Source organism: Cynoglossus semilaevis, chromosome 8 (assembly GCF_000523025.1).
Source record: "Cynoglossus semilaevis isolate Cse_v1.0 chromosome 8, Cse_v1.0, whole genome shotgun sequence".
NCBI classification, from domain to species: Eukaryota; Metazoa; Chordata; class Actinopteri; order Pleuronectiformes; family Cynoglossidae; genus Cynoglossus; species Cynoglossus semilaevis.
The window spans coordinates 4953148-4976059 of record NC_024314.1 but is presented as its reverse complement, the minus strand read 5'-3'; the positions used below and the strand labels follow the sequence as shown (position 1 = coordinate 4976059).

The 22912-nt window shown below is 40.1% G+C and overlaps 3 protein-coding genes across 4 annotated transcripts in view; 2 read left to right on the top strand and 1 right to left on the bottom strand.

The window, feature by feature from the left end:
- ift140 (intraflagellar transport 140 homolog (Chlamydomonas)) overlaps positions 1–3488 on the top strand; it is an 11305-nt gene extending 7817 nt beyond the window's left edge. Inside the window, exons 23-30 of one of the 2 annotated variants that reach the window (XM_008314176.3) lie at positions 313–456; positions 575–703; positions 1000–1182; positions 1271–1474; positions 1571–1783; positions 2493–2656; positions 2749–2890; positions 2994–3488. In XM_008314176.3, coding sequence (XP_008312398.1) covers positions 313–456; positions 575–703; positions 1000–1182; positions 1271–1474; positions 1571–1783; positions 2493–2656; positions 2749–2890; positions 2994–3173 — 1359 coding nt within the window. In that variant the 3' untranslated portion in view covers positions 3174–3488. The other variant, XM_025057726.1, reaches the window with a different exon arrangement.
- Positions 3489–4764: 1276 nt separating this feature from the next.
- On the bottom strand, positions 4765–13785 carry tmem204 (transmembrane protein 204). The gene is made up of 3 exons (XM_008314175.3): positions 12657–13785; positions 11146–11301; positions 4765–6878 (listed from the first exon to the last, which is right to left on the bottom strand). Exons 1-3 carry the CDS (start codon positions 12934–12936, stop codon positions 6634–6636), a joined length of 681 nt encoding a protein of 226 aa, XP_008312397.1. The 5' UTR covers positions 12937–13785; the 3' UTR covers positions 4765–6633.
- A 2232-nt stretch (positions 13786–16017) lies between these two features.
- On the top strand, positions 16018–22912 carry ccdc78 (coiled-coil domain containing 78). Its single transcript, XM_008314217.3, has 15 exons — positions 16018–16184; positions 17316–17459; positions 17541–17672; positions 17771–17857; positions 18631–18987; positions 19089–19127; positions 19720–19808; positions 20110–20188; positions 20273–20398; positions 20643–20836; positions 20950–21124; positions 21489–21535; positions 21627–21708; positions 22602–22702; positions 22810–22912. Exons 2-15 carry the CDS (start codon positions 17388–17390, stop codon positions 22910–22912), a joined length of 1683 nt encoding a protein of 560 aa, XP_008312439.1. The 5' UTR covers positions 16018–16184; positions 17316–17387.

The window sequence follows — 22912 nt, the reverse complement described above, 5'->3', positions numbered from 1 at the left end:
AATTAATTGCTAAACCGTGATAGAATCACATTAAAGTACAACAAATGGTCATCGATCTGAGCTTAAAGGCAATGAGTGGAATCAGATATGAAGTATTCTGTATGTACTGTCTAAGCCAGGCATCCAAAGACTGGATAGGGGGGTTGTGGCTCTTGGATAGATTTTTATCTGACTCTTTACTTGGTACAGTTATGGAACTATTGACCTTTTTTTGCATAATTCCAGTACTTAAAAAGCTAATTCCTCTATGAGTACTTTACACAAGTCAATCCTGCACAACCCCTAACTTGTGACTCCTTTATTCTCCTTCAGGCCTCTGAGATAGCCAATGAAACAGGCGACAGAGCAGCGTCCTACCATCTGGCCAGAAACTACGAAGGTCATGATGACATTAAACAGGCTGTTCACTTCTACACACGAGCTCAGGCCTACAACAACGCCATCCGACTCTGCAAGGTGAAGTTCTACGGAGTTAGCATTGTTATTCAAGATGGAGTCAAGATAAAAAAAAATATGTTTCATATCTCCCACAAACTACAGTTGAAATCTCTGTTGTTGTTTTTTTTCCTCCAAGGAGAACGGTCTCGATGACCAACTGATGAACCTGGCTCTGCTCAGTAATCCAGAGGACATGATGGAGGCTGCTTGTTACTACGAAGACAAAGGCACTTACATGGACAGAGCTGTCTCTCTCTACCACAAGGTTTGGTCCTCACTCTGAGTGGATTTTCTAAACTACAGTACTTGTACTAGGATTGGGCCACATGGTGGCAGAGTGGTTAGTTATCTTACTTTACAGCAAGAATCACATGTTTGATTCCTGCGGGTTGGTTTTTAATGTGCGCCCTCCCTTGCTGCACTAATGAACAGAAACCCACCACAGGAGGGCGATATTGTATCCCACATACAAGCTGAATAAACTTTATTCATAACCCACTGTAATAATTCATCTGTCTGATATAGAGGTACGTTTATGTATCTGCCTATTCCCCCTTGCAGGCTGGTTATGTGTCTAAAGCTCTGGAGTTGGCCTTTGCCACTGAGCAGTTTGCTGCCCTTCAGTCGATCGCTGAAGATCTGAATGAGAACTCAGATGCAGCGCTACTGGCTCGATGCTCCGATTTCTTCATCACACACTCCCAGTACGAGAAGGCTGTGGAGCTGCTGGTGGCCGCCAAGAAGGTACGGCGGGTCAGTCACGCCATCTCTAAATCTACATGCAAGAAACTCTAGTCTGTGTTTCATTTCTTATCGACCCATGTGTGTCCAGTACCACCAAGCCTTAGAGCTGTGTGTCAACCAGAACCTGACCATCACAGAGGAGATGGCTGAGAGAATGACCGTGACCGACTCTAAGGCTCTGACTGAGGAGGATCGCAAGGACGTACTGGAGAGGATTGCTGACTGCTGCATGCGTCAGGGCAACTACCACCTGGCCACCAAGAAATACACACAAGCAGGAAACAAGCCTAAGGTAAAAACAAAAACAAGAAGTTAACATACACAAAATATTTCAGTTTAAATAAATAAATAAATATTTATCTATTCTTATTATCTATTCTTACATCAGGCCATGAGGTCACTCCTAAAATCTGGCGACACAGAGAAAATCATCTTCTTTGCCAACGTCTGTCGTCAAAAGGAGCTTTTCATCATGGCTGCCAACTACCTGCAGTCTCTGGACTGGAGGAAAAACCCAGAGATCCTGAAAACTATCATTGGTTTCTACACCAAAGGCAGAGCACCGGACCTGCTGGCTGGTTTTTATGAAGCCTGTGCTCAGGTAAGGACACATTTACTGACACGCTAATATTTGATACTATTATTTATTTCATAGAAACAAAAAAAATATTTTTAGAAAGTGAATCAGTGCAGAGATCGTGCAACATGAACTGATTCCTTACGAACACCTGAGTCCGCTCCCGCCCCTGACTGTGGCTCCGACCGGTACAGCCCAGTCTAAAGTCACGCTTTTCATTTACAAATGTGTGACCAAGCACCCTGTCCTCTCGGAGGAAATCACAGGCAGCGAATGTGATTGCGGTATGTTAGAAACTCTTCTGCATCATCCACATTTGCGTGTCAGCTTTGTTGAAATCGAGCTCATTAACAAGTGGATTCAGTAGCCCCCGACGGAAGGCTCCTCAAAGCTGAGGTTTACACATCAGCTTTACACAACTAAACAGGAAACACAGGTATGTGACTGCCTTTACAAACCAAAAATTCTTAGGGGATAAATGCACACTGTGGTATCCTATAAATAACTTGTCCATGTTGAGAGCACTTGTAGTGATATGTTGAGTGCACTGGGAGTCTGAACCTAAAATCTTACCTTGGGAGTTTGTAAGCTATCTGTGTTAAATACTAGAGTTTTGATGAACTATTTTTCTGGTATTTGTCAACAAGTAGTTGCTTACGATATTTGTTATATTATATATTAATATTTAAAAACATTTGTGAACTTTTTCATTGTTTCTTGTTTTTTTTTTAAGGTGGAAATTGATGATTACCAAAATTATGAGAAGGCACTTGATGCACTGACCGAAGCTGCAAAGTGTCTTTCAAAGGCAAAGGACTCCATTGGACAGTATGAAGTTAGATTAGCTGACCTTCAGCACAAGATCAGTCTCATCAAGAAGTTTGTTCATGCACGCAGGTGAGGATGAAGATCCGCTTCTGTAGTGTCTCTTCACTCATTTCTCCTGGTTGTTCTGGTTGTGGGTGTTCTCACTCTGTCCCTGTCTGAAGGTTGTATGAAAACAATCCTGCTGAGGCTGTGCAGGTCTGTGAAGCTCTGCTGGAGGAACCGGAATTGGACCCTGCAGTCAGGGTTGGAGATGCCTACGGTTTCCTGGTGGAACATCACTGTCAACAAGGAAACTTTCAAGTGGTAACTCTCGTTGTCTTTCAGTTTTACTACATCATAATTTGAGAAGCTGAAATCCAGTCCATAGAGTTTTACAGTAGTAAAAAAGTGTGACATCCGTTCGCAGGCATACCGTAAACTGGAGGAGCTCCAGAAGCACCTGCCGTCTCAGAACATCAGGTACTACATCAGCCAGGCCAGTCTGGAGGCCCTGCAGAAAGGCATGGGGATTTCCTTAGATCGAATTGACACCAGAACCATTGTGAAGGAGGAGGATGAGGTGGAGGAGGATTTAAACATGTCTTAATACAAACAGACACTGTGTCTCTTCGAGGTCAAACTCTGGCTAAAGTTATTAGCCCTCAGCATGTGTTGCAATAAAGCAAGGGGAGAATTACAGTCTCTTCATAATTAGGTGAAGCATTTTCTGTATATATGTACATGTGTATCTACTTGTATATTGTATATATGTCTGTACTTTTTAAAAAAGATATTCATGTTGTCCAGGACAAATGTGCCTTACTTAAAAGTCACCAGGTGCCTGAATGTGACTTTCATGTGCCTCTGATGTTTTTGTATAAATTTAAAAAAAGAAGACAATAAAATAGTTTGACAAATAAAAGAACTCCATATTTATTTGTTATGTTATGTAGATTCTTTTTGAGAAAAAATGTCACTATACTACTACTAAAACATCTTATGAGAATAAAGTTTTATGGTTGACTGGTGTAATCCAAAGAGTACGTGTAAATTTTGATTATGTTAAACATAATTGGTCATTGGTATCTAAGTTTAGTTAGCAAATACTTAAATGTACTTACGTTCTACGTTCTTTCTAGCTAAGTTAAATATTTATATATATATATATATATTTAGATAGATATACATATCTATATATATATATACATATATGTATATATAATATACGATGTGTAATAATGGTCGGATTTCATTTTACTCCAAATAAATTGTGCATATATTCTGTATGTTTATGGGAGCGGGGGTGCTTTTCTAAACACATGTATGACTTCCTGGTACCACCCTGTCTTTTTTATCAACACTGAATCAGACCATAAGGCGGTGTGTGTGTTTGCCTGTGTGTGTGTGTGTGTGTGTGTGTGTGTGTGTATTGTACTCGGTTTCATTCAAAGACGTGATTCAGAATGCGTGATTCAGTCTTGTGTTTTGTTGGTCTCACAAGAACAAACATTAATACGCTGACAGGAAAACAGCAGAATCCCAGTGTCCGGATATTCCAGGGAATTTAATAGGTCTGATGACAGCTTTACCAAAGTTTCTCATTGATGACTATTTTTAAAGAGCAGCATTGTACTGGAATCACACAGATCTCCACCCTCAGAGATGTGAGTTACTTCTGGGACCTGGGTCTGTTGTGGAGTGTGTGTGTGTGCGTGTGTGCGTGTGTGTGTGTGATACTGACAGAGTTTCTCATAGTTTAGGTTGGAAACAGCACAATTAATTGAATAATATCATTTGTCATTTGTTTGGCCTTACATGTCTTCTTGTATCCATAGCGACCTACAGTAATAACCTGAATGAGTTGTAAGAGAGTTGTGTTTTTAATATGTTTAACTAGACTTGATGGATTCAGAGAATTTTTTTTTAATTTTATGTAAAATTCTGGCAAATGTGCTGTTTTTTGGTAGAATCAACAAAACAAAATTTTGTTGATAAAATCTTTTTCAATATTTCACATGCAGGCCTGCAGTCAGGTTGAACTACATACAGTCTTCATATTAACATAAATATGAATATCTGATATTATTATTATTGTTATTCTTATTCTGATCTGACATTACTCTTTTTGTTGAGTGCACATCTGTGAGCTTCCAAAAAAAAAAATACTAATAAGAAAATCCATGCCATCACTCACTGTGTTTGAATATTACCCAGTAGATTTATTGCATTTGTATGATATATTAATATAATCTCAATGTGCCTCTAGTGTGGAAAGAATCCTGGAGTCCTCTATGGAAATACAATATGGTCATAATAATAATAGAAATTAAAATAATAACACTAATAATGAAGACTAATGATAGCACTATTCTTTACACAACAGTGTTATTCTGTATAATTTAAAGTATACAATATGTACCACAAGCGAGCAGAGTTTCTCATGGGAGGAAGTCATAAAAAGTGGTAAAATGTGCCTTTTAAAAACAAAACAAACAAAAAAACAGTTTGTTGTCCATACATTTGTTGCCATTAGTTTAACAAGTAGTGCTAAAACTGTTAAGTTGAATTTTTGTTGCATACAAAACGCGTTTTTGTGAAAATTTGTCACTGCTTTGAAAATGCCCTGTGAAAAAGTTAAATGCTTGAATCGAACTCTTCTGCCTTCATCTTGTTAGTTAACCTACTGTATATATATAAATATATTTTCTATATCCATATTAACTAAAGTTGAAATTAGCTTTAAAATGACATAAAACACGTATGAGGTATTCTGGTAAAATATAGTATTCTACACCTTCCAATTTCTAATACCACAGGAGACCGTCTGATAAGTGCATATGTAAGAAAACAGGTCAAGTTCCAGCTTGATCTTCTCATCAGGAGCAGGTTAACGCAGATGTCATCCATAGTTCTTCCGGGTCTGGATAAATAAAGTTGTTGGAAGATTTGGGGCTGCTCCATACTGTGGACTATAACATATTCCACTTTGCCCTCACTGTAGCTGACAGTGGTCTGCATCTGATGTCCGGTGACCAACATCTGGGCTACACACTGTTCAATGGGCCATTTTCTTGCATATTCCTGGATCAGACTGGTTCAGAGTGGAGTCAGTAGAGGACCAGGTTTAGTTTAGAACAGGTGGATACTGTATGTGGTCCACATTTGGTACTGGTACGGATACTGACGTGGGTCACCAAACATCTGTGATTCATTTTTTTACATACACCGGTTGTACCAGGTGGGCTAGGAAATGGACGTAGCCTTTTGCTAACCATCTCTGCTCCAGTTATGGATGATGAAACCAATTCTTGAACAACCCTGAGATGTAAGAATGTCTTAAGATCAGACAGGAGGATGCAAAAAAGTATCTAATAATTAAAGTTCTCATGCAGTCAGGAGAAGGGTGCAAAAAAAAAAAATCCAGAGAAAATTTAGACTTAATTCATGGTTTGGAACCTTTGGAAAATAAACCCAGAGATAAACCAATAAGTAACAACGTCAGCTTTTTTTGTTTCTTGTTGGTTTCTCTTAGGTCTAATTCAAACCTAGAAAAATCTGAGGTCAATTCAGGAAATCACAATTCAGAGTAAAGAGTAAAGTTTAGAGTAAAATAGAAGATAAAACAAAACTTTGCTTCTATTTCTACGTAGTTTCACACATAATCTCTCTGTCTTGTTTGATTCTCCATAGGAACAGAACATATTCAACCAAATTAACATCAGCTCCCAATAATGAACACCAGGAATTCTGGGTCAAGACCATGATATTAATTTACTGCATGACTGAGTGATGAATATCCTCACAGTCCCATAAACTTACAGTACATGTACAGTACATGTGAGGTACTTCCAGTCCTATTGGAAAAACTCCAGTAGAGTCTGATCTATATCTAAAGCTTCATGTTTTTGTTTTTTTAAATATTAAAAAAACGACTGTTGGCCTGTGAGCTGCAGCCGTTGCTCTTATATCTATATCTATATATTTTTTTGAGGGGCAAGTTTTGAAATAAACATTTGTCAGTCCATCTGCAGTTGAGTCACAGAAGTGTCCTCAGAATCTCTGAGAACTCAACACGGTGACTCCACATAGTCATTTTCCAGACGGGGGTGAAAAGGAGACGCCAGTGAGCGGCTGATGATAATGACACTGGGCGCCAGGCAGTCGTCACGGCGGTGTAAAATGTTCCAGATCAACATAGCGGCTGCCATGGTTGCCAACAGACAAGCAGCTATGTCCAAGTAGCAGGAGTAGGACAGGTGTGTGTACGGTCCGATCCTGTAGAAGGTGACGAGTCCGATCACGAGCACAAAACCTGGACAGAAATGAGAGCAGGAGACTTTAGTCGTGTCATTTCGTGGCTGTGTTTAATCACTTCTGACTATTACCAACGATTTAATTATTATATTTATTTTATTATTATATTATTTTTATTTATTTATTTTAAATTCTGTGTTTTACATTTTATTTGACCAGACTTTTGTCCCTTTAAGGCATTTAGAAAAACTCCTCATCCAACTTTACATTAATACATTCTATATTTTTAAACCAATTTTCATATTTTTTGCTGCAGATCAGCAGTTAAGTTTATTATTGCGAATGGACAAATTTGAAAGGTTTACACATTTACTGGCCATTTCATCAGGAACAGCTGGTCAAACATAATTGATGTCTAATACACCGGCACATCACAGGCTGCTGAGCCAGTGGGTTAAAGAACATACCAAAAAGTCAAGACGACCTGCTGACTCACAAACCATGACAGTAAATGGACCATTGGTCTGAATGTGGGTGTGAATGGTTGTGTGCGTCGAGTGTCCTCGTCCAATGACTACTGTAAAGTCATGACCTTACGTGACCTGGTGAAACCAGGTCTCTCTTTCACTCTCTCTCTCTGTCTGTCTGTCTGTCTTTCTGTCTCTCTCTCTCTCTGTCTGTTTGTCTCTCTCTCTCTCTCTGTCTGTTTGTCTCTCTCTCTCTCTGTCTGTTTGTCTCTCTCTCTCTCTGTCTGTTTGTCTCTCTCTCTCTCTCTGTCTGTTTGTCTCTCTCTCTCTCTCTCTGTTCTCTCTGACTTCAGAAGTCTGTTTCCTCTGAGGAAAAACTTCTAAGATGGGGAGATCAAAGTTCTGCCCAGGCTGAGGTCGTTGGAGAACTTTAATCTCATGACTTCTTTGATTCCCAGTACTTTAACTCACGCAATGAGGAACTCCTGTCCACACATTCCATTCCATGCTGCTCACTTTGATCCATCACTTGTTTTATCTGCGTTATTAATGTCTCTCGGGGCCGACGCCTTTTTCCCCGTCCATATTATTAGACCTACATGAAAGTCTACGTCACGTATCTGACCACGTTCAAGTGCAGACTGGAGCCGGCCAGTGATCGGACCATTATTCATGTCTGAGCCTCATCCACACTGGTATAAATACAGTGACCAAAAATAATCCCTGGAAATAAGGATGTCGTTGTTTTAGGATATGAATCAGTCGATTTCCTGTGTCCGTCAGCGGCACCAGGTGGAGTGACCACTGAGGAGGGGAGGCTTCATTTGTACTTCTCTCTGTATCTCTGTATTAAGATGGCTGTCATTGTTCTCCGTGAGGATGTGAACAATCGTATGTTTGCGTGTCTACCGCACATAAGAATGCAACTGTTTGCTGGCTCTCGTCATGTTTAACCTGTCTGGCTCCTTATCCAAGAAAATGAATGATCTCCTCGGGTTCCAACCAACCAGGGTGGGCTGTGTGAACCTCTTTTCTGGCGTGGACTTATCTCCCAAAACTTCCTTCCCCTTCTTCCTCTTTCCATCCTTCCTTCCTTCCCTCCCTGTTCTCCACACCCTAACCTTCGAGGTGGCTATAAAGTAGTCGCAGGACTTTTGACACGGTGTGTCACAGACACATCTGAGCCACTCTTATCTAAAGGCCAGGTCTTGGAAATCACTTTGGCCAGTTTGTTTTTCTTCCATCAACTATTGTCTTGGTTTATTCTTAAAGGGCACGAAATTGGATGGAATGAATCCATAATTCCAGGAATATTGCCAATGAAATTTAAGGTCTTGACATGAAATACGAAGTTGTCAAATGTGAATACAACTATTTAAACTCTGCCCTTTCAACAGTAAACACAATCTCAACATCTGTCCTCAGGCGTGACGCGGACCATATTTTGGCTCTCAGTTGGAAATCTGCTGGGAAAATATGCAAAATTGGATAGTGTTATTCGGGCATCTGTTCTGAATTGTGGGATATTTTGGCACGTCGGGGAATGACAACATTCCTGAGAAAGAGGCTGATGGGTAAAAATATACCCATTCATTCTGAACAGACTCATTCACAAAGTCAAAACAAAGGAAGGCCTGAAGTACAAATGCAGAATAAAATGGCTGGATCTTTATCTGCAATAAAACTTTATTATTTATCGTTTTGAGATTTAATACATTTTAATTATAGCTAGCGTATAATTGTAGCAAACTTGTTTCTTTTTTCTTTTTTGTTTTACATTTTTCATTATAAAACCCAGTCACTTTCCAAAGTAAAGTAAAATTATATGTGACCCATATTATTTTCTTTAACCCTGATGTGTATTTAAAAATATATAGACAGTAGTTTCAAAACACATGTATCTTCCTGTTTGATGATGCAGCTGTTGTGGTTTTATTTGACTATTTATATATATATATTATTATATACATTTAATACATACATATTTAATATATATATTTAATTTGTCATCTGTTTTCCTCTTGTGGGATTGTAATTTAAAAAATTGAATTTTTCAAAAAAATTCCACCTCTTTCTGCTTGGTTTTTAGTTGTATTTTGCAATATTGATGTCAGGTGTAATTGAAGGGAACTTTAAACAGTTGGTTGGGATAACCTCTAAAAAGTTTTGATTTGAGTGAAAAGAACATACTTTTTTCCATACATTTCCCTATTTGTTCTAAGTAGGTATTAATTAGTAAATAATTAGTAAATATAGATGTGTCTACTGCCCCGTCTGCTGACCTTTGACAGATCTTGGACAGGTCTTAGATAGTGCTGAGCCTCAGTTTGAGTTAATCTCTTCAGGTATGCAGCATCCAATGCATCATTCTCCATTTTTAAGATTATGTCTCCAAAAGCTAATGAGCTAAGTGAACTGCCCGATAGCCTACTGTAGCATGTGTTATCTGACTTATGTATGAAATGTCCAGGGTGGACGCCCTCGGCCCTCATCTGTGCTCATGATAAAGACCAGACTATTTTCCTGCGCCATTGAATATGTCATAAACACAGACATTCTAATGTATACCGTCAGAGGGAAATCCCCATGTGTACGGACAAACACTTATCTGCTCGAGCCAACCATAAACACATGCACATAAACCCTGTGGCCACTGCCGACACAAACACAGTCCCTGTCGAAAACTGTCTTTCCCGTCCATTCTCCCCTCCCTCCCTCCCTCCCTGCCTTCTTTTTCCTTCTTCAGCTCAGGGGTTTGCATAACAGGTAGTCACAGACATTTCCTCGTCCTGAGCAGGGATATCCTGGCGCCTGACAGTCGCTCTCTGGCCCGCTGCAGCTCTGGCCCGTGGATTCTGGGCTGAGAGGCTAAATTTAGACCCACAGCAGAGAGTCCCCTTCACTCTGCTCTGCCACAATGATACAGAGTCAGAGAGGGACCACAGCAGGCAGCAGCTCAGCACACTTCCTGAGCGGGGACACTGGGACGTAGCAGGCTGAGACAAGTCTCTGCTGTAGGATGGGTGTACTGTGGTGGATGGATGGATGGATGCATGCATGGATGGATGGATGGATGGATGTAGAGACTAGATGGAAGGACGACAGGATAGATGGATGGATGGATGATAAATAGATGGGATAGATGAATGGATACATTTAGAGGTGCTTTGATGGATTGATGTACAGATGGATGGATGCATGTGTTGATGGGTTGATGGGTTGATGGATAGATGTCGTGATACGTGAATGAAGGGATGTCGAGATGGATGAATTGATGTACACACAGTATGGATGATTGGATGGATGCATGGGTGGATGTCACCCCATCTCTATCCTTGAATCCTACTAACTATGGTTACTGTTTTGGAAGATTTCTTTCTTCTTTTCTTCAGAAATATATATCTATATTAAACAAGTACAGTGAATGATTTTATTAACGGGCCATTTTATTAGGAACACCTCCCATTGTCTTCACAACTGCATTAATTCTTCTTTACTTTGTTCAAACTAGAATCACATGGTTGCTGCAGATCTTTGTGCTAAATACCCATGATGCAAATCTCCTGTCTCTTGATTGAGGTCTTGTGACAGTGTAGACCTTTTATAGTCTGTCTTACTCTGCTGTTTATTTTTAACTTCAGCAGGTCTTCCCACGCTGTCTTTCCAGCTGTGGATAATATTTTAGTCTCATTACAGAACGTTACATTTTTCTTGCATTTTTACATTTTTATTCCTGTTGAATCTTCTACTTTTTTCCTCAGTGACATAAACTTAATGACACTGTTTAATAAAGACTCCTTTACTGTTAGTGATGCAAAGGTGTTTAAACCAGGCAAACCTTGTGTCACTGATACTCACTGGCCAACTGGAAGAGTGCAGCGATGGCTTCCTCCCACCATTGTGACTCCTGTGAGATGAAAGGCAACTCCATCAGACCCAGCAGGAAGATCAGCTGACCGGCCGTCAAGGCCACCGTCGCCATCAGGTTGCACGCTCGCATCATGTCAAACTGCACTTGAGTGACCAGAAGAAAAAGAATGTCATGTGAGTGTCACATCTCCACATCTGGAGTCTACACAAAATACAAACTGAATCGTGGAACTTTGTCATTGATATTCTTAAGAGTTAGAGTTAAACGTGCTACAGCAGCAGCTCTTTTAGACACTGCCTTTACTGTCAAAATGCCTTCATTCTTGCCAGAGAAGAAGAATGCCACCAGAGGGGAGTGAGAGAATCTGTTTACATCCACCTGGAGAAACAATCACTCAACGGAGGATGCAGGTTAAGGCACCGACCATCTGTCGTCGCATCCTGAATTCTCTCCTCTGGGAAACTCAACTCTCAGAACTCAGAAAAACAAAGACAAACACCTTGACTCAGGTAGAACCAACTATGTCAACGGTCAACCCCTGCACCGTTCCACACAGTTTCTCTCCTGTCAGGTATTCAGATCACTAGGTCCAAGGAGACGTGTCCTTGAGAAACTCCAAACCAGTCCAGCTGCAGTTAAACTCACTGCTAAAACGGACTTGTCACACAATTCTAGTCAGACGTTTGTCATGAATGCAGCAGCAGGGTCAGACTGCTGAGAGGCTGTTCCATGTTTTTCATTCTTATACTTGGGAAACGTTCTCAATGGAGCTCCAACAGTCATTCTATTACACACACTCTCTGCTCGGCCACTACTGACAGCACCACAACAGCCAACTAAAACATTCAGATGTGTAGATATATTGTTGAAACCCTGGCTAGCTGCCATGGAGTATCGCTTCGCCCAATATACGAGGGCAGAGAGGCTAACTAACCAGCATGGACTGCTGCCTCTGTTCTTAAGATACTGCCATGAGGTTGGCAGTTAAATCCAAACCGCAATAACTAAAAAGAAAAATAGCTTTTCTTATTCGTTTAAAAAGACAAATGAATGAATAAATAAATAAAAATATGTGTTTTTCAAAATGGTCATGCAAACCCTTTTTAAATTAGAGTATTTAGACTTGGTTTGTCTACTACTGTGGTGTTGTAAAGTACTGACAACAAGCTACTGCGCATATGTATACTGTGTGTGTGTATGTGTGTGTTCTACACTTCTGCAATTTGAGAAATATCTATCTATATAGAAAATTAAAACAGCTTGAGACCAAAATCCCATGGCGTTAAACTCACTGATGACTGATTACTCCAAAAAAGGTCAAAGTAAATAACGCTTAGTTCCAGTGAATACTGCCGTTCTGCCCTACTGTATGACTGTGTTTGCAGTAGAACAGACATTAGATTATACTTTTAAACACAACCAACATGTCAATGTTTTTAATTGACAAAAAACTTCAAGTCCAATATTAATGATTGGATACTTTAGAGTTGACACTTACATTTCACCGTGCTGCGAGACTCCTGGTACCCTGCGTACTCCGAGCCCCATCCCAGAGTCACACACTGCCTCTGCGTCCCCTGCCCCCTTCTCCCGACCTGAAAGTCATCGCGTCCCCTCTCCCCTCCAGTGGGACACATCCTCCACAGTCCCACGCTCCTCTTGCGGCCGTCCTCCAGGGCCTGCAGGACCCAGCTGGGCGTGAAGGCGGCCACATTGTTCAGTATCAGGGACAGCAGGGCTACAGTCACAGCCGCCACCACCAGCCTCTGCACGGCCATACGGCGCCCGACGCCCGCCACCTCTCCCCCACCCTCGAGGCCCCCCTCGGAACCCTGGTCCTGTTCAGCGTCCTGGCCGCTCCTGTGCCTCTCCTGCTCTGGGGCCGCTGCACCAGCAGTGCTCTGGGGCCCCTGGCTCCTCTCCTCCTCCTCCTCCACCTCCTTCTCCTCTAGCCGTTGGTGTGTTTAATCCCAACTCACGCAGAGGTGTTTTATGTCAGAGTTTTCTTCAGGTTCAGCTAAAGAACATCTCCATTCATCGTCCTTCAGGTGTTTGAATGTCGTTCTGGCACCAGATCTTCAACCTTCCTCTTCTTCAGACAGCACTGCAGGAACGCTGGGGTTAATCCAACTTGCACGTTGGTCCATTCCACTGGCTCCGTCTGGCTGCAGCTTGATCTCAAACTTGACCTTGTTTTCTTCTCCTTTTCGGCTTTCCTTTTTCACGTAGACCTGGCTTTGACTTTCCGCTCAGTGGCTCCACATTCTGCCCTTGCAGACAGCTGTTGCAATGAAAACACAGATTCTCCAGTCAGCGCTGCAGCGGGTTGAATGCTTGAATGCTTTTCTTAAATTTCCCGAGATTGTCTCCTGACGTGAAGATCGTCCACTGCCTGTCTGGCACAAAACGTCCACAGTGACTCCTCAAACAAACCTCTGCTCCTCTAATACTCCCTGCACTCTTGGAGGTCAGAGTTGAAGTGTGGGAGAGTTGCTGTTTGTCACAATGCGAGACATCAGTTCACACATGCAGCAGGCAGCCTCCACCCCCTCCCCCTCTATGTATGTGAAGGTGAGAGTGCGTGTGTGTGTGTGTGTGTGTGAGTGTGTGAGTGTGAGGTAGGGAGTGAGAATGTCCTAAAGACTCCCTGTTAGACGTCACTGTTGTGTATCCTTTTGTCTGGAACCCAGGGGGCGTTTATTAAACTCCTCTTTCTCTCTTGTTCTCCTGTGCAACAAACATATTGGCCACTGCGGTCGGGCAGCAACAGGATGTGTTTCCTGAGAGGAAAAGAGAGGATGGGAAAAGAGGCCAAATGTAGACCTGGTCCTTCTCTTGTCTTTCCTTTTCTGGCTCTCTAGATCTCACCGCTCTGTGAGCAGCGGGGCACATTCTTTCTCCGCTCTTTTTAAAAATACCTCACTTTCTGCGGCTGAGAGTTTTGTGACCATATACAGCCAAAAATCATACTTTTGGTCTCTTTCATGCTGGTCCTCCTTGGAATCTATTCTCTCCCCTTTTCTAAAAGCAGGGCCCCTGATGATTTGGGGTATTTCCTGTTGCTTGAGTTTAATAAACAGCCCACATCTGTATCAGGCTATGCAAGAAAGAGGGGGTGGGGGTGAGGGAGAAGGAGGAGGAGGAGGAGTGGGCTGCAAATAGAGACCAGATGGCTGTGGAATCTTAAATTTGGAAATGAAGCAAAATAAAGGGGGGCAGAGGGCTTGATTTGCGTCAGCAAGAGAAAAGCAAAGACAGAAAAAAGGACAGGCCAGAATAGCCTGGATGTCTCTTGATTTTATCAACATATTTTTATAAAGTTTATATCAGGACAGGACGTGATTTTTTTTTCCTCTGATGAAACATATCAATGTGAATTTTGATTCCATTCCTAATTTTAACAAAGTAATAGCTATCTATGAACTAACTTTTAGCTTTTCTAAGTTTTCTTCTTCTATGCTTTGTGATTTACTTATAATAACCAAGTTAATATTTACATATCTTTTTGCGGTTTTATTGATAACCATAACCATACTTTTTGGTTAACTCTCAGCCACCTTAGGTTTATTTTTATTTATTTTTATGTTAATATAAAGCATACTTTTCACCATTTAACTCTTTCATTCTTCTAACCTTTTTTCCAGAAACCATTGGCCCACAATCAATCAGTTAAAAGTTAACCCAAAATACCATGTAGGCCAAAATAACATATTAGCTAAAATAATGCCAAATGTTAGCTATAATCATTGTTTTAAAAGTCAATTAAAAAAACAAGTATATGTCCAGTTTTTACCAAAATTAGCAAAACATAAGTTAAAAAATAGCTTCCATGAAGCCACAGGCTGGACCAGAAATTGTTAAAAGTTAGCAAGAACAAAATAGGTAAAACAGATTACCACGTGTTACATTTAAAAACAGATGACTGAGAGCTGAAAGAAAGCTTAGAACTAACAACAAGTGCCAAAATGCCACAAAAAAAAAAACAAAAAAAAAAAAACCTTTTTGATATATCTATGTTTTCAGACTAAATCAGCACCAAAACATGTTATGTTTCTTTTCTGGTAACAGTTTATGAATATGTGGTTTCACTTCTATGACTTTGTATTTACACAGCAGTTTGGGGAAACAGGGCCAGGATATGTGTAAAAAAAGACTGTCTGCTTAATGTGTCACATGTGTGTCCTGGGAATATGGGAAATGTCAGGACAGCAGAAACACTGGAACCACAGCACAGTGGGGGTGGTGAGATATTAGACTGACTTCTTCTTATTGGACTGTGCATCAGTGTGTAATCCATACGAGAAGGCCATTGTTCTGTTAATAGAAAACATCTGTCTGCTATAATGTTACATCCTTTCTGTGCAAATAGCCTGTTCTTCTTTTAGGCCTTTTGACTGTACAAAGACTTGGGGACTTTCCGGACCAAAAGGATTTATCATTCCATCATCTTTTCCTGTCTTTCAACAGGAAGATAGTGAAGTGTTGCACAAGTCCTGTTATAACCAAGACCTACTGAAGCTTTAAAGCAGGGCGCCCAAACTCTAATGATCTGAGGGCCTCTGCTGCCTCCTTCAGTTCATTGCAAGGCCACACCAGTGTTCAGCGTTCGATTAAAAAATAAATAAATAGAAAAGGTAGTTTTTGTTTAATATAAGTCAGTGTTCAGTAAATGATTTTAAATGATAAACAAATAAGTCAATTGAATATATACACACATATATATATATATATTTAAATTAACTCGTGGGTAAAATAAAGTATTGTTAACACAGTCTCACGGATGAAAACTAAATAAAAAGTCCGCTATGATGACGAAAACTATGGCAAATGTAATGAACTAATCAAGAAAGGAGACAAAAATATTAGGGCGGGACGAATGGAGATGAAAGCCAATCAGAACGAACCACATCGTGTGTCTGTTTGATCACTCCAAAACAGGGCCACAGCTGCGGCAAATTAAAAGTTTCAAAACTGGCTTCACTCGTTAGCAGCGATTTCCCATAATGCACACAAACAGAGGGCAAAGGTATGTCTCACAAACAACACAGAAATATCAGCGAAAACGTTTGGACGTTAACAACCAAAGCATATGTTCTTTCAAATCTATTTCCAGTGCTGAAAGAGCCACGCTATGGTCGACTTGCTAAAACATTAAGGACTATTTCTTTGGGATTTTGGCATTACAGTTTTGCATTACAATGGCATCATTATTTAAACAACTAAATAGCGTTTTATTTAAAAGACTAAATCAGAATTTGCTGTCAAAATAAAGAGGGTTCTACATGTCTGAATCTTCCAAGATCGATAATTCCTAAATTAAACACCAAGGAGACGCTGTTGCATCATATGTTTAAGATGAACACCTAAGTATAATTTTTATACGTACAGTACGTGTTACTTACGTAAACTCACCTTTTATAATATAAAAGATGAGTTTACGTCACTGTACTGTACTGTAATGGTAAATGAGCTTATTAGCAACAAATTTACAAACTTACAAAAGATTAATTAGCAGTAATGTATTATTTTATAGCGAAGTTCAAACACCAGGGCGTCAAGCTACAGTGGAAACCATAATAATAAATATCTGATAAGTAACAATATAACATTTATCGCAACATAACATTTATTTATCACAATTACCCAAATGAATTTGATTTCTAATGATTAATAAGAGCTGTAGTGAGTCAATTTTTGTTTTGTTTTTACCGCCTCTCTGTGTACTGTCTATTGAGCTGAAGTTGAAAAAAAAAAAAAAAGTTTAAAAAATATCTGGAGCTGACATTGTTTTGTCTTTCCACAGGAGGGCGCCAAAGACCTATTTTTAAATAAGTCACACTAAAGGGGCGCTGCATGTTCTTTTCAAAGAAAACTCTATAACATTTAATAGTAGCTTCTTTATTATTATTATTATTATCAATGTCAGTGTGTTTTTGACCGCTGACAGCTTCATCTAAAATTACTGCAAAAATTAAAAAAATAATCTGAGCGACAGTCATTAGAAGTTGTAGATTATAAAAGTTATTCCAGTTAAATTTGCTCAGATAATCTTCTATGTACAGTGTTTTAACGTAGGGTTCTGTTGTTTCTGTCTGTGTTTAGTTACACAGAGAACCACATTGTCCAGCCTGACTGTGTGTTTGCTTTCACACCATAGCAACTTGTTGTTGCTGCGGGCTACAGTGGTTGTAAATCTGTGATCAGCTGCAGCTCAGTACAGTGAATAAAGATGGAGACTAACGCACAGCAAGCAACTATTAATGAAGTTCAGAAGAAACTCCAGGCTCTGACAGAAGAAAATGTGAGTAAATTCTTCTTCTGTAATTCGAAGATTTAACACAATGAAAGATAATCCTCCTTTTGTTGCTTCAACTACCCTCAGCGTCAGCTTTGTGACAGAAATGAACGTCTCATTGCCAAAGTGGGCTACCTGGAGGGCCGACTGGGCCACTTGGCCAGCTCCAACACAGACCTGTCCTGTAGACTGATCCAGAGTGAGGAGGAAAAACTGAAGGTACTGCACCTTCACTGTCTTAAACATCAACTGAGGCTCACTATATTTCAACATCGGCTAATTTTCTTTATTATTAATATTAATATATTAAATTCTAGATTTCCAAAGAGCTTGTGGAGGAAAAACTTCAGACCAACAGGTTCAGAGAACACTTTGAAGAAGAGAAGTTTGAGCTGAAAAACAAGGTAATAATGTCTGGATAAACAGTGTATTATTTTCTTACTTTTACATTATAACAATGAGATAATAGTAAATTTTGTACATAAAGGGCTCCAGAAAGTTGATATATATATTTCCAAAATTAATTTACAATTTATGTCAGACACAAACAGCAGTCAAACATAGCCGAGGATTAGCCAACATATCTTGATATAAAATTTGAATTTGCTAAAGACATGGCAGAAACAGCTTGGAAATGGAGCGAATACTTAATCTAAGATCAAAAATGACCTAAAGTGATGCAAAACTGTTAAAGAATAACATTTTACGTCATTATAATATAAATAAGGAGTTGCTCAAAATTAGCCATCATCACAGACCCTAAATAAATTAGTTGATTGTTTTGTGCTTTACAGTTTTTACACCTCCTCATAATAAAGCATTATTTTTGAAAATGTTTAAAAAACAAAAAGCTAGAAATCCCAAAGGTGCTAGCCCAGAAATACTAACAATTTAAAAAAATAGCTAACAAAAAGCTTAACGTAAAAAATAATAATAATAACATTTCATTAAAAAAACTATCAAAATGCTGGTAAAAAGTATACACAACTTGTCAAAAATGACAATAAGAGAAAAAAAGGTCAGAGTGCAATTCACTATTTAAACTTAACTTAAATTTAAACCGACTTCCTGTCCAAACCAATTGTGGGTCTGGCCCACAGTGTTCAGAAACCATTGCTATAGCCCACTTGTGTTTACAACAACAACAGTGATTCATGTCTGTGTTGCTTGTTCTCAGATATTGACCAAGGACAGTACGATTGCAGAGCTGCAGCTGGAACGAGACCAGTTGTCCAGAGAACTCCAGTCTGTGGAAGCTCGACTCAAAGTGGGAGACAAGAGCGGCCAGGAGCTGACGGAAGAGTTCACCTCTCTGAAGAACAGCTACCTGGTACTGATGGACGCTCATAAGAAAGAGCTAGCTAACAGTGAGAACCTGAGTAAGGAGCTGCTGACACTGGCCCAGGCTCAGGACGCCCTCCGGCGACAGCTAGAGGAACAGCAGCAAAGTGTCAACACCACCACCCAGGGCCTTCATGGAGAACTGGAGAGAGTGAAAGCCTTGATCAGCAACATGTCATGTAACAGAGTTCAGGTGGGTCAGTGTCTTTGAGTGGCCTATGAATGGACGAATGAATGACTTTATGTCAAATGTGGTCCTGACATTATTAAATCTATTTATGTACTTTTATGAAGCCTGAAGATTTGGCAGCATTGGACCAGGAGCAAAAAACGGTAGGTATTTCTCTACAAGTAGAAAATGAATCATTTCAACCGAGTTGATAAAGTAAGTAAAATATAGTAAAATGAAACCACTGATAAGCTGAGACAAAGATGGCTACAGGTTAGCAATAAAAAAACAACAAAAATAGCTTTACTTTAGGCCAGAAAAAAACAAAAAGTAGTCAAAGAATGAAAGATAGATCAACCTGAAATAACTGAACCATAGGCAAAGTTAAATAAAATATATTAATAGATTATCCCAGAAATTGATGAATGTTAGCTAAAACACTTCAAATATAAACACCAAAGTCAAAGAAAAAAATAGTTACTGAACAACCAACCATAATCACAACAATGCTAAATATTATTTATATTTTTTCTTTTTTGCTTAAAAGGGTGTAAAGACTAAATCTTGGTCAGAAATAGCTAAAAAATATTAGCTAACATGGCTAAAGGATAACAAAAACCTGAGCCTGAGATATGTAGAAACAGGCCAAATAAATGGAAAGACAACAAAGAGCTTTGGAAATTTATACCGAATTTAAGATAACTGGGTCAAAGGGTTTCAGTAACTGTACTTTTTAATCCAGCTTTTGTTCCTCAGCTTCTGGGGAACCAGGGTGAAATGAAGGAGATGCTGCAGAGCCTGAGGGACAGTTACCAGGAGCAGCAGAGGAAGTTGGAGGAAAAAGTGTGAGGGACACTGTTTTTTTTGTGGGTTTTTTTGTGCCCCAAACCTGATGAGGAGGAGATGTGATTATCTTTGTTGTTCCTTCTCATCAAACAGCAGCTAAACCTTGTCTTCTGACTAACACTGTACGTCTCTGTCTTCGTCCCACATGCATCTGCTCTGTGGTTTCCTCTTTGATTTGGGTTCTGGGCTTTGGTTTCACTCAGCGTGTGTGATGTGGTTTCTTTGCTTCCTCTTGTGATGTGGCCGACTGTGGATTTCGGTCACTGCTCTCATGTGGTTGAGCATCTGTTTGGTCATCAGGGCAGCAATGAGCAGGGAGCGCCAGGAGAACCGGGAACTGATCCGTAACAGCCAGAAGAGACTGTCTGGGCAGAGCGCCGTGAGTCACTGATACTGTCTGTATGACTTTTGACTAAGTAAATGCTGGGAAATTTGACACCACGTCTGTGTAACTCTGACCCAGGCCCTGCTGTGTTACCAGAACCAAGTGAAGGAAGTCGAGGAGCAGAACTCGCAGCTTCAGCTCCAGGTCAAAGAGCTGAATGAAGAATATCGTGCGAGGCTGGTGTGTTACATACAGGACTTGACTGTGAGACATTCAAATATCCATCTATTATCAACCCCGCACAGTTTAAAAGATCCAGTTACTTGTTCTTACATGTATTTATTTATTTATTTTTAAATTTTAATTTAAGCTAACTTTCTTACTCACAATGACTCTGTGGTCTGCAACCTATGGCTCCTGTGTGTCATGCAGCTCTTTATTCTTTTTTTTAAATTTGGTGGTCAAATGATAAAAGTGTCTCACCACTGGTATAACCAACGTTCCCCAGCTGTACGTTGATGGCCTTGGGGAAGGTAAAAGTCCAGCAGGAACAAAGATGAGAACGTCTGTGGAGAACATGCTGCAGGACGTGCGATCCACCTACAGGGTCAGAGAAGAACAGCTGACCTCGGCTGCTCGCTCCTATAAGAAGAGACTGCAGAAGATCGCCAGGACCCACCAGGCTCTGCTCATCATGTACAGGTGAAGCTCAGAGTATTTTCACGTGTTTAGCACAGAGTTATCTCAGCAGTGTCAGACTACACAGTGAAGTTTGTTGAACTTCTCCAGACTCTAATCTGTAGATCTTATCCCAGGGTCCAGAGGGAGCAGATCTTAGCCAGACCAGACACTGGCCTTGACCCTGGACCTCCGGAGGCTGAGTTCAGCCTAGAGCAGAGTGAGCTGAGAGGTGACACGGAGACGGAGCTCCAACACCTCCGTCAGGACAAGGCCAGGCTGGAGATGGAGCTGCAGGCGTCCAGAGAGGAGGTAGTGTGGTGTGAGAGAGTACTGGCCGCTTTGAAGAGGATCCAGTGGATTGTGTTTGGTCTGTAGGGATCCTTCTTTGTGTCTGTGCTTTTGTCTGAGCAGCACTGACAGGAACGACCCACAGAGATGTATAGAGTGACTGTTGTGGAGGTTGAATGTGAATCAAGGATCATGTCCACACCGAGGGATGTGTTACGTGTTTATATTGTACACAGAAGACAGTGGCTTTGAAGTTGTGTTTTATTTGATGTTAATTTAGCAATTCCTCCTAACAGTGATATTATTTTGTGGCCCTTGGTCTCAACTAATGTTAAAAATGCCACACCATCATCAACAAGCAGCCGTAACTTCTCTCCGGTTACAGATGGCTGCCCTTAAAGTACCTTTCGAAAATACTCCGTCTTCTCAGGGGTAGGTGGCACTTCTTTAGTTTCTTTAATAAAAAAAAAAGGACCGCTGTAACGTACAAGTATGTAATAAATAAATCATGTTACTTTATCAGCACGGTACGAGTGCAGCAGATGTGTGAGGAATCCTGGCTAGACATGAGGACACAGCTGAGGGAACTCACTGACTCCACGCTGGTAAACATGCTGCACTTGTTTTTCATTTACATCAGAGGTTTATCTGTGCTTCCATGGGATTTCCAGCTGGGTAGGAGATAAGGAAGGGCTCGGCTGAAAGCCCTCCTTAGAATATTAGATAATGTACTGTTATGATGGGTGTTACAGTTTTCAATACTTTAATTAAAATGGCCAGCTGGGATAAAAGTCAGTCCCAGGAAAAAATAAATCACAGCCCAATCACAGTGTATCAAAGTCAGTCTGTTTGGCATACAACAAGATCAACAGTAGTTTAATAAAAAAAAAAGTTACAAACGGTAGGCAAAAAATAAAAAATAAAATCCTGAAATATAGCAACAACTGAAGCTTAGCTAATAAGCTATAATGTGGCTAAAGAAATTGTGTATAACACAAAGGAGGTCCAGAAATATTTGCCAAAATTAGCTAAACATTGACCCCAAGACATGTAAAAGATAGCCAAAACAGCTAATACATTAGCCGCAGCAAATGTAGACCTAGAGAACGGGCAAGAAGATTAGAAAATACGAAGAAGGAAAATAGAGGACAGTATAGCTAAATAATAAGTTAGAAAGTTGGGGATAACTTAGCTAGAAAAAAAAAGGCTAAATAGTTCCCATACAACAATAGCCAAAAGAAAATCTTGAATTTAAGCAAAAACACATTATAGAAAAAGCTTAAAAGAAAGCTACAATAAAGTGGAAAAACAAACCAAACATTCACTAAAACACTGAAGTTACACCTGAGGTAACTGCATCACTACTGTAAAAACAGGCAAAATGATCCTGTATTTCACCCCAAATTTTCCTTACTCTATGAACTCTCAGACCTCCATCCTCCCTTTGAAAAGTTCTGTCATTTTCCTGATTCTTTTTTTTTTTTTTTTTTTACAACAGTTGGACTCAGAGAAGGAGCGAGCGGCTCTCCTCAGCAGAGCAGCAGTAGCAGAGGCTCAGGTGTCAGAGCTGCAGGACTACGTCAACAACCACCTAAGCAGGTCAGGAGGTCACTATGTATTTTTTTAAGTAAAAATAACAAAAAATTGAAGGTTATAATATTAAAAAATAAAATAAATATTAAAATGATGATAATTATTACCCACAGATATAAACAAGAGATTGAACATCTCCGCAGACTCCACAGAGGGAAAGTGGCAGGACCTGCACATTGCACATTCATCACTGCAGTAGGAAAACTGAACAACTGA

What these genes read in the sequence shown, in the direction of transcription:
- tmem204 (XM_008314175.3), bottom strand. Translation starts at nt 12,936, where the DNA reads ATGGCCGTGCAGAGGCTGGTGGTGGCGGCTGTGACTGTAGCCCTGCTG. An exon ending in GTCTCGCAGCACGGTGAAAT is followed by an intron (nt 11,302 to 12,656) that starts GTAAGTGTCAAC and finishes TGGTCACTCAAG; the next exon opens with TGCAGTTTGACATGATGCGA. An exon ending in TGCACTCTTCCAGTTGGCCA is followed by an intron (nt 6,879 to 11,145) that starts GTGAGTATCAGT and finishes ATTTCTGTCCAG; the next exon opens with GTTTTGTGCTCGTGATCGGA.
- ccdc78 (XM_008314217.3), top strand. Translation starts at nt 17,388, where the DNA reads ATGGAGACTAACGCACAGCAAGCAACTATTAATGAAGTTCAGAAGAAA. An exon ending in TGCAGGCGTCCAGAGAGGAG is followed by an intron (nt 21,125 to 21,488) that starts GTAGTGTGGTGT and finishes CTCCGGTTACAG; the next exon opens with ATGGCTGCCCTTAAAGTACC. An exon ending in AATACTCCGTCTTCTCAGGG is followed by an intron (nt 21,536 to 21,626) that starts GTAGGTGGCACT and finishes TTACTTTATCAG; the next exon opens with CACGGTACGAGTGCAGCAGA.